General features: G+C 50.9%; 6 protein-coding genes and 1 pseudogene across 7 annotated transcripts; all 7 read left to right on the top strand.

Annotated features, from left to right (window-relative positions):
- Positions 1-398: 398 nt before the first annotated feature.
- TEOVI_000420500 (uncharacterized protein) lies at positions 399-4,697 on the top strand (the record flags this gene model as incomplete). Its single annotated transcript, XM_067227000.1, has 1 exon — positions 399-4,697. One exon carries the CDS (start codon positions 399-401, stop codon positions 4,695-4,697), a length of 4,299 nt encoding a protein of 1,432 aa, XP_067083101.1.
- An 848-nt stretch (positions 4,698-5,545) lies between these two features.
- Positions 5,546-6,643, top strand: TEOVI_000420400 (uncharacterized protein; the record flags this gene model as incomplete). Its single annotated transcript, XM_067226999.1, has 1 exon — positions 5,546-6,643. The coding sequence occupies one exon, from the start codon at positions 5,546-5,548 to the stop codon at positions 6,641-6,643; it is 1,098 nt and encodes a 365-aa protein (XP_067083100.1).
- A 692-nt stretch (positions 6,644-7,335) lies between these two features.
- Positions 7,336-8,175, top strand: TEOVI_000420300 (uncharacterized protein; the record flags this gene model as incomplete). The annotated part of the gene is made up of 1 exon (XM_067226998.1): positions 7,336-8,175. One exon carries the CDS (start codon positions 7,336-7,338, stop codon positions 8,173-8,175), a length of 840 nt encoding a protein of 279 aa, XP_067083099.1.
- A 352-nt stretch (positions 8,176-8,527) lies between these two features.
- On the top strand, positions 8,528-11,560 carry TEOVI_000420200 (uncharacterized protein; the record flags this gene model as incomplete). Its single annotated transcript, XM_067226997.1, has 1 exon — positions 8,528-11,560. One exon carries the CDS (start codon positions 8,528-8,530, stop codon positions 11,558-11,560), a length of 3,033 nt encoding a protein of 1,010 aa, XP_067083098.1.
- A 1,066-nt stretch (positions 11,561-12,626) lies between these two features.
- Positions 12,627-13,982, top strand: TEOVI_000420100 (dihydrolipoamide acetyltransferase E2 subunit, putative; the record flags this gene model as incomplete). The annotated part of the gene is made up of 1 exon (XM_067226996.1): positions 12,627-13,982. One exon carries the CDS (start codon positions 12,627-12,629, stop codon positions 13,980-13,982), a length of 1,356 nt encoding a protein of 451 aa, XP_067083097.1.
- An 839-nt stretch (positions 13,983-14,821) lies between these two features.
- On the top strand, positions 14,822-15,676 carry TEOVI_000420000 (methyltransferase domain containing protein, putative; the record flags this gene model as incomplete). Its single annotated transcript, XM_067226995.1, has 1 exon — positions 14,822-15,676. The coding sequence occupies one exon, from the start codon at positions 14,822-14,824 to the stop codon at positions 15,674-15,676; it is 855 nt and encodes a 284-aa protein (XP_067083096.1).
- A 175-nt stretch (positions 15,677-15,851) lies between these two features.
- Positions 15,852-17,522, top strand: TEOVI_000419900:pseudogene (annotated as a pseudogene). The gene has a single exon. A coding segment is annotated over exon 1 (1,671 nt).
- The last annotated feature ends 96 nt before the right edge of the window (positions 17,523-17,618 follow it).

Here is a 17,618-nt window from a genome sequence, read left to right as displayed (position 1 = left end):
ATTACTTCTACCATTAATTTTTCCTATGCGATCGTTCCTCTAAGGCTGTTTGTTAAAATGTAGGGAAGTATTGACTTCCTCTACCCATTCTCTCTACTCCAGACTTTATTTCATTAAATGTAGAAACTCGGTACTCGCGCACTGAGTGAGTTGAGGACCATTTTGGAGACTCAGTGATACCCACCCCCCTTCAAGGCAGTTGTGGCAGTCGGCAAGTAGACAATATTCTGTATCCACAGTGAAAGGGAAAATTGCAGCAATACCTCTGTTTAGCAACTTGACCTATTCATATCTTTCGCTTACGCCCCATTTTTTCACTTGGAGGGAACAGACGTGCTGCTGGGCCACACGGTGCGGAGAGCATATTGTAGATCGAAGGTTCCACAGATAGACCCCAAATGCGTCGCCTACAAATTCGGGCATCATTGCCCTTTTCTTCTGGAGAACTTTTGATCTCAACAACAGACAACAGCTGGCCGTCTTTTACTATCCGCGTGCAACGTCGGGACACAGCGGGATTGTCACGTGAGCAGCGGCGAAGTCAACCGAACGCAGACCCTACTACCGGGCATCAAATTTCTGTTGTTGAGCCTCCTGATTTAACTCACCATATCCAGTTTGGTTTGAACAACCTAGAGTATGTTACTTTGCCCGACGTCTCAGAGGCGGATCGCACGCGAACCGATATGGAAAAAGAGCGTGACATGCAAAAGCGGTTTGGTGAAGGCGGGCCGGGTGAGCGCACCAATAAGAGTTCACAGCAGGTTCGCCGTGACATGTTGCAAGGACAACAGGATGTGGATGGTCTCCCATGGGAGGTACGTTGGAGGAAAACGGTAATACCGACACCGGAGGAGATGGTTCAAGATGTCCGTGATCGTTTCGATTTATACATTCAGGATCCCATTGACCGTGAGCAAGAATGGTATCTGCATTGGAAGGATCGTTCTTTTAAAATTCAGAAGGATCGTATGATTTGGCCCCAGGGATACACGGACTACCTTGATCACTATGATGCTCACGGCAGGCGTCGTGTTCTTCCATCGGATCAGCGTTGGTCCGATACCTCTTGGAAGCATTTAGCTGATACAAAATATAAAGATCGAATGTGGCTTATCGAGGGTGAAGAGCGAAATGCTGTGCACCAAAGCCTCAAGGCCGAACATGAACTGTTGGGGGAGGAGGAGCAGCGGCAGCTGGAAATGGCTGACGTATACAACGGGATCGTTTCTGGGGTAGTTGATCTTGATCCTGAGCAGACCTACCAAGCCCTTTCGGGCACCGCGGACCCACTGGAAGTTGCTCGTACCAAAATGAAACTTCAAGCATACGGTGCAAGGCAAGCGTTAGAGTGTGCCAAGGGAATTGATTCACCGCGATTAGATCCTATTTCAGGCCTACCGAAAGCCGACATGGCCCCACTCCCAACGGGGGTCACTGTGGAACAGGGCGTTGCTATTGCTGCCCATGCGAACATCAAAAATGAAATGCTGGAGCAAACAGCTGATATCGCAAGACAGGCTGGACAGGATCCTGTTCCTGCTTTAATGAAAGCTCACTACAAGGCTTCAAAGCAGTACGATGATCGTCCGGCACTTCGCTCCCTCGTGGAGGAAAAAATTGAAAGGACCACAAGAACTCTGGAGACAACATCTGACTCCAAGTTAGGTGATGCAGGAAGGATTGTGGAGCAGATTGAAAGTTCGGCAGTTCCTGTCATTGGGTGTAAACTCAATGAATCTGAGAAGCTCTCGGAAGCCTCTTGCACGAGCAGCGAAACGGAGCGACAGGCATCTAAAGAAGGGAAGCCACACAAAGGAACCCCAGCGGGGTTCATTGAGGTGAAAAAACGTCCGCAAGGCGCCGAACCGGACATCCCAACGGAACTGTATCATGTTCCCTGTGGTCGTGAAACGGAAGGTATGCCCGAGTGGTACCGCAGAACCCTCGTGGAAACTGAGCCGATGATTCAATCATATGGTTTGACACATGATCCCCTTGAAAGGCGGATTGTTGACACCCACGAATACTACGATCCACCGCAACTGACTGAAGACACTCGTATTACAAATGATGACGCTGTTGCCGGTGTTTCGTCTTTTGACGAGCTCAAAATGAGAAAAATGAAGTCATTACCTGAATTAGTGGAGGGCTACAAGCCCCTCCCACTCTACCGGGAGGTGGCATCAGGAAAAGGTGATGCGGGCCCACAAGACAATAGTGTTTCTGGTGGATCAGCAAAAAGATCTGATTTACTACGCAAAGAAAGACAGGATCGGGTGCGAAAGGCGAAGGTACACTATGACCCGGACATCCTTCTTCCTTCGCTTCCATGGGAATCGGACTCTATTGCCGATCCGTACCGTGGAGTGGCGAAGGGGGATGCAATAGACTTCAACAAAGCGGACCTGGAGAAAACGTGGAGGGCATATCGTGATACGTTTCGGCAAAGCATGACAGAGTTCGGCAACCTTACGCAAGTAACAACTGAGGACAAGTGTGAGCGGATGTTGATGGATGTGATGGACCGCTTCCGTCGCGGAGACGTTGGGGATCATCCTCAGATTCCGGAGGAGTTGGAGGCTATTTTCCGCATGATATTTGAAGCACACACTAAACATTTTCTGTCGGATTTCTACAGATTCAAGGGTAACCGTGTAACTGAGGGAAAGACCGTGAAGGCGGAGGCTGACGAAATCCTTCGTCGTGCTTCTGCAAAATGCAAGCTTCTGGGTCCCAACTTCATGAACTTCATACAGGAAATGACTTCTTTGGAGCTTGATTCGGTTCGCAACAACCCCGCTCAGCGTTACGCCATCATGGTCCGTGACCGGGCGTACGAACCTCTGGGAAAGCCATTTATTAACTGGATAAACAGTGAACTTAGTGAATTCATTGTGAATGAATTTCAAGGCATCGAGCAGCTCGAGACCCATATGGAGTTTCTCAAACGACACGTGAACGACGCCAGAGCTAAATGTCCAATGCGTCTGGAAGGGGTCCGTGATTCAGCACGCGATGCTACTGTCGAAGCCTTTTATCAGTGGTGTCGTGGTGCCCTTTGTTTTTACGCGGGGAAACATTTGCAGCGCCTGTGTATTGACTTTGCTGATACTCGTTTTCGTACGAGGGCCGAAGAACTGTTTGAGGACTCTATCGAATGGTTTTCTAACTATGCTAAAGCATCTAATGGGATTGTGCAGATACCTATTCCTGACTCCGATCCTCCGTATGAGTATGAGGAGAAGGACTTTCTTGATGGTGAAAACGCTATTTATGAGGAGATCTCTGGGCATTTGGACAAGGCTGAGGGCCTTTGGCATTCTGGAACCTCTAGGAGGTGGTATCCGGTTATCGATGAAACGGAGTACATATGGTACAATGAGCGGCGCGGCCGCATAACTCTTGCGCTTGACATCTCGGATCGCTGCCTGGAGAACGTGAACAAGAAGACACATCCGTCAGTGCATCCCTTTCCTGAACGGGCCCGGCTTTTCTTGGAAGGGGCACCACTGACACAAGAAACTGCAGAACATCTCTGGATGCGGCACCTGGGTGACCTATACTACGAACACAGTGAGCTAATGTTCCGGAACGGTCGCTTCCAGACCGCTCGCATCTATCGGGAAAAGTGTCTGAACCTCTACCACTTGGCAACCCGAACTGCAGCTGAGCGGCTTCCGCCATCATGGAAAGCGCCTCTGCTAACGAGGGCAAAGTATCTGATGCGGGTTTATGAGCCTGGCTCCGGCGTGGAAGAGCATATAAAAGATGTGGAGCGCGTTGTTGACAGACTTTTTGCGGAAAAGGAGCCACCACATTGGATCGAGCCTTTTTCTGAGTTACCCTACAGGCTCGCGGTAGTGCATGCAAATCTGCCTGCCTTTGGGGAGTGCATTACCGCCAGAGTGAAGTCGTGTGTTAAAAATTCGCCTGGTAATGAGTTACTCTTGAAAAACATGGAGCAACGTTCCCGTGGAGGCGCACAGTTGCCTGAGACGGAGGAATACTTCGCGGCTGTGGACAGGGTTGCTGATGAGGTGTTTCGGAAGCGAATACTACGGTGGCGATCTCAGGAGTGCGAGGGATCCGATCCTTATCTTTTCTGGACCCACCTTTACTTCGCATTCCGTGTCCACCCGAAAAGTTGTGAGGAAGTTGCGAAAATGTGGGATATGTATGAGCCTGCCTATCTATACATATATACTCAGGGCGCACTTGCGTCCCGCAACCGTGGGCAAAAACTAATCAATGATGCACTACGCCGGGTTTGCCAAATTCTCTTGCCAGGTGATGAAAAACAAAAGAAGGTTCTTCTCCGAGAACTGGTGAAAGTGCGGGAGAAGTTGTCGCACCTGGTGCACAGGCGGGAATTGGACCAAACTATTCACGCACTGGAATCTCATCTTGCCGATCCGTCACGGCAGACATTCTGTTACGGCACCTCTCTTCTGTACCGTGAAGCTCTGACACACGAGCGGATAGCGAACAACCCAAGCCTTCGAGCAGATCTAGCCGCTCGAGACTATGCGGAATTGAAGCAACGGAAGGCGTCTCTTCAGACGCAGGGAAGCTCGCTAAATCCACAACAAGCAGCTAAGCTGCAGGAGCAGCAAGGTTGCACTATGCTGGTGGATGAGGAGGCTATTGGGTTGAAACCAGACCCCTCTACAAAGGAACTATTCGAAACAAAGTAGAGCCACCATTTTCAGGCATGTGCCACCCTTCCCTTGGAGGTAACTCTCTATAATGGGAGTGTTGTTTGGGCTGGCGTTTCGCAGTGTGAGTGCATGCACTGGGGTTGGTGTGCAAGAAAATGGTATTTTCAACGATGAACGACACTGGTGAGGGACGACGTGTCGGGGTGTCTTTGTGTTCTGCGGGCGTACCCCACGGGCCTTCGGACACTGTGGTAGTTAGTAGGACCAACGCACCTATTCTTGACGGGAGCACACGACAAACGGTATAACATTCGTGAATTACGCTTAGAATAGCTTATGTGTTGTTTGTGACGCATAATAATATCGGAAAAAAAATTGCGCCTCTGCAGTGGTATCAATAATAACAAGCGCACACACGAAAAATTGAGTCTTGCACCCCCCTACGGCCGGAATGATTTGGGGAAATGGTGTGGGGTAATTCTCGGTAAGGCAGGTAGTCGGATGCGTGGTTATGGTGTGCCGTTGGTGGTTGATGACCACCACGGGTATTTTCACACAATAATGAACATTAAAAAAAAAGAGCGAATGAAAGGGTTGGTATGCACCATTACAATATTTGGTGTTGTAGGTGTAGAAACTGCGTGTCATTGGCAATGCTTCACTTAGCGTGTAAATCCGTGTGGAGAACGACGGGAGCTATTTAGCTTCATCCTCTGTTTTCTACTCGCTCGCTCGAAGGGTGGGTTTATCCGCTCATTTGTTAATTGAGATGACCTTCTACTGTTCTCCATTCCTCAGCCCAATACTGTTTCCTAATCTTCGTTGTATGCGTATTGACTCATTTTTTTTTTTTGCTGACACCTAAGTTTTCAGTGCAGTGGAGGATGCCGGACGGAGCTATTGGCCAGCATGAGGGATTTCTCCACGATGTTGGCTGCAACGTTGACGTTTATACCTCTAGAATGCGGGAGGACATCTTAACCATGTTGGGCCGTTACGTAAATCAACAGCACCAAAGCATCAAGGAGTCTTTACACGCTGAGGCTGTCCGCCGTGAAAATGCGATACTCGACGAAAGGCGCAAGATAGAGGTGACGGCTGTAGGCGCATTAAGGGAAGTCGAGAGACAAAAAGAAACTATGTCTCGTCTTGTTGGGGGCTTGGGTAATGCGAATCGGCGGATGTGGATGCAGAAGCGGTTTCACGATTGGGAATTGTGGGTGCTGAGGAAACGCCACCGTAAGAAACTGTATAAAACCATTGAATGCCATATCAATGGCATTCGTGCTTACCATGTTTACACGCAATGGCGTCTTCTCGCGGCTGCACGGCGGCATCACCGACTCGCAGTGGCTGAGCAGTCGCAATGGAAGTGTAGTGAGGCTGAGTTGGTTGGGCAATTAGAGGTTTTGAATAAGGTAATAGAGGAGGAACGGCGCCACAGCGAGAACTTAGAGGAGAAAATGAGGACAGCGTTTGTCCGTGGGATTTGTGCGTTGAATAAGGAGGCGGTGCAGGTACTCAAGGGAGCGCAACTGGCCGATCCACAAGCGTCTCCCTTGTGCCCGGGCGGCATGCGGGCAACTCGCACCTCACCTCCACGGTACGGTGCAACACGTGGCGTTAGTAATATATTTGACGGGTCTACGTTTCATACCGGTGCAGGGACAACCATGACGGCGGGGCGGACAGCAGATGCCGAGGACGCGACCCCGCTTACGGGGCAGTTCCTTCCAGAAATTAGGGATTGCTCACCCACCCCCACGAAGACTACCCCCGCGAGGGTTACTCCCCCACGACACCACGCCTGTTATGCGCCTGCTACCTGTGCGTACAGCGCGAGGACACTCCCCCATCAGCCTTTCGTCGTTTCTGTTGATCCCGCTGCAGTTCGCAGTTATGGCGATGTACCGGCCTCCAAAAAGCCACCCTATGTAGCACGCAGACCCCCCATGGGCTTTGGCTCGCGTTCTACTCGTTAACCCATACTCTCTTTCCTTATATAGAACGGAAAGTGCGGCTACCATGAAACGGGTCAGTGAAAGTGCACATGCCTATCTGTATCTGGGTGTGGTTATTGTATTTTCCACAATGCAAGGATGAGAGGACAGATTTTAGGTACAGGAAGTGGGCCGTTCGAGAAGGGATTAACAATAACAGATTGTCAAAGAAGGGTTCCTAAGGCGTGCTGTACGGTTTGCCTCCACATAGTACTCATGTCTCCCACCAACCCATGGGCCAAGTCGAAACATTAAGTTAGCACACTTCCCCATTTTATTTCTTATGCGCCCCCCACTATTTACACACGGGGAGTTGCAGTGTTAGGTGCTAGGTGCTGAAGTAGTTGGAGCCTGCGGATGCGGACTCGGTAGTGAAACTAGCGGAGATGTAGGGGTGACGATGATACTGTTGGCCAAAAGCGCACTCTTTCGCAGTTTTCTCGTATGTCAGCACGTTTGTAACTCCGGTGGAGACTTAGTTATCCCAGTTTAATTGTGCGACCGCACATATGAGGCTTTTAAGTAGCTGAACTACCCACCAGACCACTCTTCCTTCTTCATCCTTCCCTTTTCTACCAAGGTTTGATAGCGTTAGGCCAACGGGCCGCTCCTTTCGGAGTGAGTGTTGTACACTTCGTCCTGAGAAGCTCTATATATTTTTTTCGTCGTGTTGCATGGAGCGTTGTCTCTCTCTCGGTGTAATCAGCCGGCTCTTGGACGCTCTCAACCTTCGGCGCAAGGTAGCTTTGCTTTCTCTACCGTTTGAAACGTCAATGATAAGGGTTGGAAAAAATCTCGATTCGCATCGTGTTTCCTCCTCCGCTTCACCATCTCCGGCGGTACCATATGCGAAGTTGTTAAGTTTTCCATTGGAGGCGGAGATGGAGGTGCAGCCGCTTGTGCGCGGGGCGGTGTTGGAAGCCTTAGGCGAGAGCACTGGAGGGCAGAGAGCTGCGGATGGTGGTTGTAGGAGGGTAGAAAGTGTTAGGTCAAAGGAGATTGAAATTGGTAGCATCCTAGAGGGCCGGTGTTTTAGTTCCCTCGACTTTGCTTGCACTAACCTTTCGGCCAGTTTCAACAGATGTGCTCTCGTTTCTGCCTCCCTCGGTGGCGCTTTCGTGAGCCACAGTACCTTCAACCTGACTGATATCAGGCGGTCCAGCTTTATAGGGGCACAGTTTCACTCGTGCACATTTTTGGCTACCGATGCGGTTGGTGTCGATGCCCGCTGTGGTCGTTTTTCGCATTGCACATTCTGCCGTGCTAGCATGAGTGGGTGGGACGTTCGCGGGGCAACATTTTACCGCTGCACTTTCACCATGTGTGATATGAGCGGGTGGACGTATGACAGCCAAACAACGGTCGTCGAGCCTGTCGGCTGGGAGTGTTGCCGGCGCCTCAACTGGGTGCCGTTCGGAGAGGGAGCCGTGGGTGACTGCCGCGTAGTGAGGGAACAGGGAGGGGAGAGAGGGTTGTCTCTTCGACCGCGCGAGCACCCACCGTGGGTCAAGTGAGGTCTCTGTTAACGGTTAGTATGTATGGTTCCCGCTGACCTGAAAAGCCGGTTCAGAAATGTATCTTCACCTCTAAGTTGGTGGTTTCCTAGAGCTACTGCCACCGTTTGCACGCATTCCGCGGCGCGATGAGTGTCCCGTGGACCAAATATTTTTTCGTACTGTGTTTGCGTCATATTATCATTTTTTTCAGTGTTTTTAGCTACCCGTGGAAAAAGTTTTCGTTCTTGCACCTCCTATTTCCCCCTGATTCAACATATCTATCTGTTGCGTGCGAAATATTCGTACTTGCTCTGACCACTCCCCTGCTTCTCTCGTAATTGAATGTGTTTTCTCGCTAGAGGAACATACAATGAGTGTCGAAAGGATCGTGCAAATCTTGAGTGTTGTATATGCAGCCGAAGATAACGGGGACCGCCGAAGGGCCACTTTTGAACTTCATGAGGTGGAAGAACAAATGAATAGCGAGGAAATTGTAAGTATCGGTACGGGTTTGCTTGCAGTTACGGACCGAGGTGCAGCCGTACAGGCTTACGGCGCAGTTCTTCTACGAAATGCTGTAGTGTCTGGACGAATACCCCCCTCGGTTGTACCGTACGAGGAGTTAATGACATGGTATTTCAACGAACCAACACTAGGCCGTCTCCTCTGTGCTGACATTGTGGAGCTACTCATAGAGTGCATGGTGCGTGAGTGGCCCGAGTCCTACCCGGACTTGATTGCCCGTGTGTGCGCTCCTCCAACCCAGCTTGCACAGCAACCTCGTAAACTTCATTTCCTTTCGTCATTTATCGCGCATATTACCTCTCCGCACGTGGGAGGTGTGCCCGTTAATCGTATGAAGCGGTTGAAAAAGGCGATTGAGCTGTATGGTCGTACAATTCTTGTGGAGGTGATTCAGGCGCTGTTCGACTTATACACACAAGCCGGTGGAGCGGCAAGTAACAGCTGTGCTCCAGGAACTAAGGAAAGCGTTACGGATTGTCTCATGACCGTAGCTAACGCTACCCCCTGCCTTCCTGTGCACGTGTGGTCGGAAGTCGGCCTTACTAACACCCTTTCAGCGCTTGTACGATGGGGACCAGCTGCCCAGGAAGCACTCGCTGCAACAACGGCACTTCTTCGGTGTGACCGTTTGTCTTGTGCAGGAGAATCCACGGCAGCTGACTCTCTGCGAACGGAACTCCTGAACGTTGCCCTTGGTTCGGTAGACATGTGGGTAGCTGAGTCAAATCATGGTAATATCGAAGAAGTTGTGGGATTGCTGCACGATTCGCCAGACACCCTTCTGCAGCCGGCCGCCCCTGTGGCTGGTCGTGTCTGTCTTCTTACCTTATCCATCCCAAGTGTGCTTCTTGCCTCCGTTGCGTGCTCCATTTTCCGACGACTCGGCGACGCTGCCTTCACACAGATTAATCCCTTGGAGTTGCTGGCGCGCCTAGCGGTCTTGGTTCCAAAAAACAAATTGCACCCTTGTTGCGGCACTTGTGAGGGAGGCATGCAGATATCGGAGCATGACTTCGGGACAGTCGAAGCATTTACGCAAGCTTTCTCGGAGTTCCGTAGCCTCGCGGCGCATGTTCTGACGTCGGTGGCGAGGATCTATCCAGTCGTTGCTAATCAGTTTATGCTTCAGCTAGTAAGTAATCTTAGCGATAGCCGCGGAACGGAGGAGGATGCAAGGACCCAATGTGGGTTTGTGACGCAGCGAAGTGACACCTTTTGCAATTGGGAAGCAACGCAGTTCCTTCTGTATAGTTTATCTGAGTCGTTCAAGCACTCGTCCGAGTATGTACCCCAAATAATTAACGAGTTGGTTAAAAGGGAGCCTGAAGACATGGTCATTTTTCCGGTTTACCTTAACATGCTTTCGCTGTTGTGGAATTGCCGGGATGACACTGCTCTGGGTGTATGGCAAGGTACGATGGGTATCATTCTCAAATCACTTGGGAATCGATACAGGGAGGTAAATGACATTGATGTTGTATCCGCGCGCAAGAGGGCGCTCACACTATTGGTTACCGCCTGCAGTAAGCATGCTAAGCAGCTGGTTTTGCTGGGGGAGCCTTTCTTGTGCCAGATGGAGCGTTTGCTGATGTTCTCGTCGACATCAGCGATGGAGCGTACATTGCTGTACGAAGCAATCGCCGCTTTCACCACCGCGCTTCCGGAGGATGAGGCGCAGCGACGTCTTCAGAGTTTTCTTGATCCTGTAGCGAAGATCATGGTCGACCACACAACAAATATGTGTCAGAATGCCTTCAACGATATCATTATAGGACGCACCACCGCTCAGCGAGATGAAGGCTACGTTATTCGGGACAGTATCAACGTTTTTGCTGGAGTTCTGCGACGCTGCAAGACACTGCCTTATGTTGTTGAGGCAGCCTCGTCGTTGGTACCATCCATCATGAAGCTCATGGAGTTTGCGCACAACATTGACGCAAAGGACCTGCCTCCCGAATACAAAACTCTTTTTGGCACTTATAATGGAGATGGGGGGGCGGCTTCCCACCTCAGGTCTCGTGAAGGTGAAGGAGCGGGTGGTCGAAAATCCGATGTATATAGGGCTCGGAAAATATTGTTGGACATACGCCTGGCGCTTTACCAGGTGATCGGAGCTTTGAGTTCATTTTTTTCTGTAGAGCCCCTTGAGAATATGCTACAGATGTTAGTGTGTGTCACGCGATTGTTGCCGATCCACGCTATGCGGCAGTTACTGTCGCATTGCTTGTTTCCTGTAGCCAGTGCTCAGGAACGGCTAATACCTGCGACTCTCTCCGTGTGCACCACGTTCTACATGCAGAGGAACCGTGGCGCGAGTCGCGCTCCGGAGGCGGAGGCGGTGGATGGCAGGCAACTTTTCGGCCTTTCAAAAGACATCTTCGCCTTTATTAGGCAAAATGTGGTGGATCCCAAGCGACTCGATGGAAATCCAGCACTTTGCCAGATTGTGGTCGATGTAACGCTGAGTGTCTTAGAGAGTGGTGTAAACATTGCGGAAGCTTCCCGCTTTATATCGGCGATTGTGTCCAATGGCAATGACGCTAATCGTTTCTCTGGCACTGCGAACGCCCAAATGGTTGATATGGCTCTTTGCGCTTACAGGCGAATGATTGATTTCGCAGTGCGCGCTGATGAGTCCCTGTTACCACCTAGAGAGCGTGAGAAACTGTTAGTCACGCTTGCTGACACCTACGTTTCTCAGTATCCGCTGTACGTGACGGCGATGAAGGACCGTTATCCCCAACCCCAGGTGGACGAACTAAACACACATTTAACGATGATGGGTCGTATTGATGTTAAGAGGAGGTACTTTAAGGAGTTTCTGCAGCGGTTTGCGGGGCAAGTTTGTGTAGATGGCGGTCAGGAGGGTGATCGGTAACTCTAGCGCTGCGGTGCTGGGGCATTCAGAAGTGTTGGTGTGTTTTCCGTTGTGGTGACGATGGGGGAAGAGGTAGGTGGGCTAAAACGGTGTGAATGGGGTGTAATATCGATACATCTCCCCCCAAAAATGAACGAAGGAAAGACGATAAAGGGGTGCAAAAGCAGCAAGAGCTGTCTTATTGGATGCAGTTGATTTGATGGAGTGTTATGTGAGTGACGGCTGGTGGTATGCCAGCTACTGAACTTTTCACCTTAGCTCCATGAAATTTCCGCTTTCCGCTTACGACTGCTCAACGCCACGCACACCTGTACATGTGAATGCGGTAAAGTCGCCATGGTGGTCCACTATCAGCCCAGTAATACAGTCAGTATCTGTGGGGAGTGTTTTTGTTTCCAGTTGACGTAAAGGGCATCGTGCGTAAGGACAGCGTAAAGAATCTCCCCCTCGTGCCTCCCCCGGGGTTCCAGCAGCGCATGCTGTGCGTTCGTTTACTAATATTGTGTTAACTTTGGCCGAAGCCAGTCTTCTGGCCCCAGCCCTACTGTGAAAGGTTGGTGTGGGGCACCTGCTTTTGGAGGAACCTCCGATTTTGTGTGTGTGTGTGTGTGTGTGGTTTCCTTACCCGTTGTTGCGTTGGAGTTTTGCCGTTGTAGCCGTGGTGAGTAACTTGACGTTGGATGAAGTGGTGAGGTGTGCCTTCATCTTTTGCGAAGAAATGATTATTTCCGACTTCACTTATCCATGTGCATGTGTAAGTGATTGGACATCCGAATGAGTGTGTGGGGCTTCGGCGGAAAAGGTTTGAACGTTGCAGTCACCGTCTTAACAACTACTGTGAACGGTGACACAGCGGGTTTTTCTCATTCCATATGTTCCGTTCCGTGGTACCGCATCACTCTTTGACGAGGTGCTACATAAAATAGCAATCGCGACAACAAGGCTTCGTTCATCAGAAAAAAAAAGGTTGTCGTGTAGCAAAATCCGTATTTCACGTGCGATAATCTTTTTCCTGATTTGTTTGCTAGTCGGAAGTAAGAAGAAGCGGTTGAAGAAATTAACACACATGTTCCGCCGTCCCGTCGCGCAACACATCTTTCCTGTGTGCTTTGCTCGTTTTCTGACAGTTACGCCGATCCCTATGCCAGCTCTCTCTCCAACCATGGAGAAGGGAAAAATATCTGAATGGGTCAAGAAGGTTGGAGACGCAGTTGAAACGGGCGATACATGGTGCAAGGTTGAAACAGACAAAGCCGTTGTTTCGTACGACAATGTGTCAGAGGACGGCTTTGTCGCCCGTATTCTTGTTCAAGTTGGGGAAGAGGCCACAGTCGGCGATGCGGTGTGCCTTATTGTGGATGAGGCGTCAGGTGTTAACTCAGATGAGGTTAAGAACTGGCAGGCCGCTGGCAGTTCCCCTGCGGCAACTCAGTCAAAGGTGCAGGAGGTTCCCTCACCCACACAAGTGGCGCCACTACCAGCCGGCGGAAAGGAGGCTGGTGGTCGTGTGAAGGCGTCTCCCCTGGCCCGAAAGACGGCGGCGGAGCTCAATGTATCACTCGACACCATCGAGGGCACTGGGGGAGGGGTGGGCCGAATCGTGAGGAAGGACGTTGAAGCTGCAGCGTCAAAGCGTGAACACGCTGCTCCCGCCGCCGCGCCTGCCGCTAAGCCCGTCGTGCCAGTAATAGCCACGACTCCATCAACCCAGAACTACACCGACATCCCCGTCACGAACATGCGGTCAACGATCGCCAAACGCCTTACACAATCAAAGAACGTGGAGATTCCGCATTACTACCTTTTCGAGGAGTGCTGCGCAGAGAATATGATGGCCCTGGTACAGCAACTCAACTCCAAGGGTGACGGCAAGTATAAAATCACGCTTAATGATTATATCATCAAAGCAGTGGCGCGGGCGAATATGCTGGTTCCCGAGGCTAACAGCTCGTGGCAAGGGGACTTTATCCGTCAGTATCGCACCGTTGACGTGAGCGTTGCAGTCGCAACTCCCACAGGGCTCATCACCCCCATAATTAAGGATGCACAGGCACGTGGGTTGGTCGACATTTCGAACGAGATGAAGGTCCTTGCAAAAAAAGCCCGCGAGGGGACACTTCAGCCACACGAGTTCATTGGTGGAACAGTGTCTGTGTCCAACCTCGGAGCCAGCGGTATCCCCGGTTTCACAGCTATTATAAATCCCCCGCAGGCGCTCATCGTAGCTGTTGGCTCCGCCAAACCCCGTCCGCGTATGTCTTTAGATCCGGACACAGGAAAGTACACAGTTGGCGCGGAAGCTGAGATGTTTGTAAGGTTTACCGCATCATTTGACCACCGCGTGGTTGATGGTGCCGTTGCGTCTCAGTGGTGCAAACACTTCAAGGATGCGGTTGAGAACCCACTCTCGCTATTGCTGTAGGGACTGTAATGTGCGCACGAAATAATATGCATATTTTCTAGGAGAACGGGTGCCAGTGGGTACCGCGTGGAATCTTTCAACCTTTGTCCTTTTTATTACTATTCTTGCAGCATGCCGGCCCTACGTATGCCCCGAAAACTCACGGTGGGAGGCCAATAAGCTAATGAAGACGATGCTTGCGTTTATATTCCCCCTTTTTCCTCTCCCTTGATATTATCATTGTGGATCTTCTTCATGGGGCGCACGATATGAATATGTGTTGTCGTCGTCGATCTGGGAGGTAAATATAAAGGCAAAAGAGGCTGAGAAGGAAAAAGTGTGAGTGTAGAGTGCATGGGGGGAAGAAAGAGAAGGGTGTGGTGAAATGGGTAAAGGAAAAAATAAGCGAGGGAGGGAACGCGGTTGAGGGTAGCGCAAACAGAAAACAAGGGGAGAATGACTTAAAACGCTAATTCCGCCTTTGTTTCTGAGGAGGGCTATGGAGGGACGCGAAAAAGGTGATGTACGGGCACGAATAGCTACCTAAAGTGGGGCACGTAAAACAATCTCATATTTTTTTGTTTTAAAGGGAGGTACCGCCACGATGATATCAAGCGCAAGCTGAACATGGAATCCATATATGTGACGGCCGATGGCGGTAGCGGATAGCGATCTCTTTCCTTTGTCTTTTCCTAATTTCGTGAGTCCTTTCGAGTTTGAGCGCATATGACAAGTACAGCACGGTTGTAAGCGTACGTATTTGAGTCGTCAGTTAACCTCCAATTTCTTGTCCACCCTGTTTCCACCATACCCCTTGTGTGTTATACGTGAGTTCTCGTGTTGCAGCACCGAAAGTTTTCATGAGTGCCCCTACTGAAAGGGAACGTTTAGGCAATGATAAAGTGACAGAGGTTCAGCCAACCGAACTACTTGACGTCGCGGGTATTGAACGTCGACACGTGCAACAGGTGTACGATGATATTGCAACACATTTCTCGGCAACTCGCTACAAGGCGTGGCCAAGGGTGCGCGCCTTTATCGAGTCGCTGCCGAGATATGCCGCTGTGGTAGATGTTGGCTGTGGGAACGGCAAATACTTTTCTTGCGCACAAAACTTTATGGCGGCAACTTCTAATGCTCCAGACGACGGGGCAAACGAAGAGGGACAAACAGGCCCCGCGTATCGGTTCGTTGCCGGCGTTGATTTTAGTGAGAGGCTTCTCCGGTTAGCACTGAACCAACTGGACCACGAAGCAAGCGAGACTTCGCCGTCGTCTTCACGGTCGCTTGGGACTCGCGGTCGCACCGAACTTCTTCTTGCTGATGCCCGTCGTACAGCGTTTCGCAACGGAGCATTTGATGCAGCGATTAGCATTGCGGTTGTTCATCATTTCGCTACACACGAACGGCGCCTCGACGCTGTTCGCGAGCTGTTGAGGCTTGTACGGCCAGACGGTCTCATTTTGATCTATGTCTGGGCGAAGGAACGGCCGGAAAAGCGTCCAAGGAGTGGTGCATCAGACGTGTTTATCCGCTGGGAGATGCATGAGGCGCACGACCCTGAGCGACGTGTGCACCACCGATATTATCACCTCTTTGGAGAAGGTGAATTGGAACGCCTTGTGGAGGAAGCGGGTGGTGTTGTGCGGGAGTCGTATTTCGACAAGGAAAACTGGTGCGTTGTGCTGCAGAAGAGTAAGAGGGGTGAACAGTGACGGCACTTTGGAGATGGGCCATCAGTGCTATTCATTCCACCTTTTGATGTGCTTCGCCTCTTAAAACCTGCGTGCGTTCCTTTTTTTATATACTACAGCTGGCTCCCCTCTGTGTTGTGTCGCGCATTTCCTTTATCTTTTATTCTATCCATGTGCATGTTGCTTGCGTTAGTGCATGGAAAAAAAACGCATACTGCCTATATCTGTGTCTTTAGGTGAAGTCATGCCGGCAAAGAAGGGTGCGCAACAGTCACCACTGTTTGAGGTGTCACCACGGTGGATGCAACGCGCAGCGGAGGGGATCGCGTCACGCAACGGTATGTTGCTGACGGATTTTGTTGTGCATGCGGAAATGGGTGAAGCACTGACTATTCGAGATATGCCAGAACATAGTGGCATTGAGCCTGCCATCGATCAACTGCGACAGCGTTTGTTAGACAGCGTTGAACAAGCAGTTGGGGAGACACGAGTGCCACCCAGCGGCCATGCTGATGACGTGAAGGAGCGGCAATTATTTGTTGAGGTGGTGCTTCGGGTCGCAATCACCGGCGCACTAGTAAAGTATTACACGGAGTCGTACTCCATAAAAGATGCAGACGACTCGAAGGGCGGCGATGATAGGCAAGAGCGGAAGCAGTGGATAACACAGTTGACAAAGGACCGCTTTGCTCTTGGACTTTTGCACGTTTTCGAAGTGTTCCAGGAGGTTCACTCGATGCGGCGGACCAACTATCAGCATCGACAAAGCAACACCACCGTTGGCACCGTTGGCTGGGACACCCTTTTACTTCTTCACTTTGTCCATCGCATTCCGTGTGCCGCTCGCGACGCAAGCCCCGGTGTGATAGACGAGGCAACAGGACGGATAGTGCGAAGTTGGCGGAAGCTACTACAGTCTCTTCAGGTTGTGGACCCCGGCCTCTCACCGGAGTTTTCTAGACGTCGTGGTGCCCTTGCGGTGTGTAATGGGCTGTTGAGCATATTGTTCCGTCGATACAACGTTCATCAGTGCCGAGTGCTTATCAACACCATCGTGCAGGCCGAACGAGTGACCGAAACCGGGGGTGCCGCGGGCAGGGAAGTGCTTAAGCCGGCGCAGCACATGACATCGGAGGTGCTGACTTTTTACTATTACAAGGGCCGTGTGGCGCTCTACGATCACCAGGCGCGCGAGGCATTCGCTGCGTTGCAGCAGGCCTATCAACTACTCCCACCACCAGGTAGTGGCAACATCGTGCAGCATCGTAACAAGCAGCGCGTGAGATTTTTCTTAACCGTTGCGGGGGTTGTCAGCGGTCGCATGCCGCCAGAGGAGATCCAGCAACGTGATGACCTCATCGTCTACATATTTCAGCCGATCCTTAAAGCTATACAGCGGGGAGACCCGCGTGCCTTCAGCATCGCCGTGGATGCGTATGGACCGATCTTGCGAAGAAGGGGCGTGTATTTTATATTACAGCGTGCAAAATTGCTTTGTTTTCTCATTCTAGTGGCCCGGGTGCACGCCACAATGGATGCTTGTGGTGAAGACAGTACACGGATACCACTGCGGGTGCTCACTACAATGTATATAAACATTGCAAGGGAAGGGAAAATGATAGCCGATCAAGACAGCGCCGCACGTGAAACGACCGAAAGGAGGCCGAAACGGCAACGGAACGAGGACGAGATTGACGATGGTCTTGCCTTAACAGATAGCGAAATGACTTGGTGGGTGGCAAAGCTTATATCTACTGGTCTACTTCGTGGGTACATCTCATGCGAGCATAAAGTGGTTGTTTTGTCACGCCAGAATCCATTTCCGACATTAGTCGCAGGTGAATCAGCTGCGCCACTGCAGGGATAGGGAAACCGCTCAAGGGGCCTCTGCCGGACTAAGTCTCATCATTGTGCATGGATAAGGAAATCTGGTTAACTTTGCGGTAATTCGTGCGCTCAAGGT

The sequence above is a fragment of the Trypanosoma equiperdum genome (genome assembly GCF_001457755.1).
Source record: "Trypanosoma equiperdum strain OVI genome assembly, contig: ctg_878, whole genome shotgun sequence".
NCBI lineage: Eukaryota > Euglenozoa > Kinetoplastea > Trypanosomatida > Trypanosomatidae > Trypanosoma > Trypanosoma equiperdum.
The sequence above is the reverse complement of the archived record's forward strand: the minus strand, read 5'-3'. Positions and strand labels throughout refer to the sequence as shown.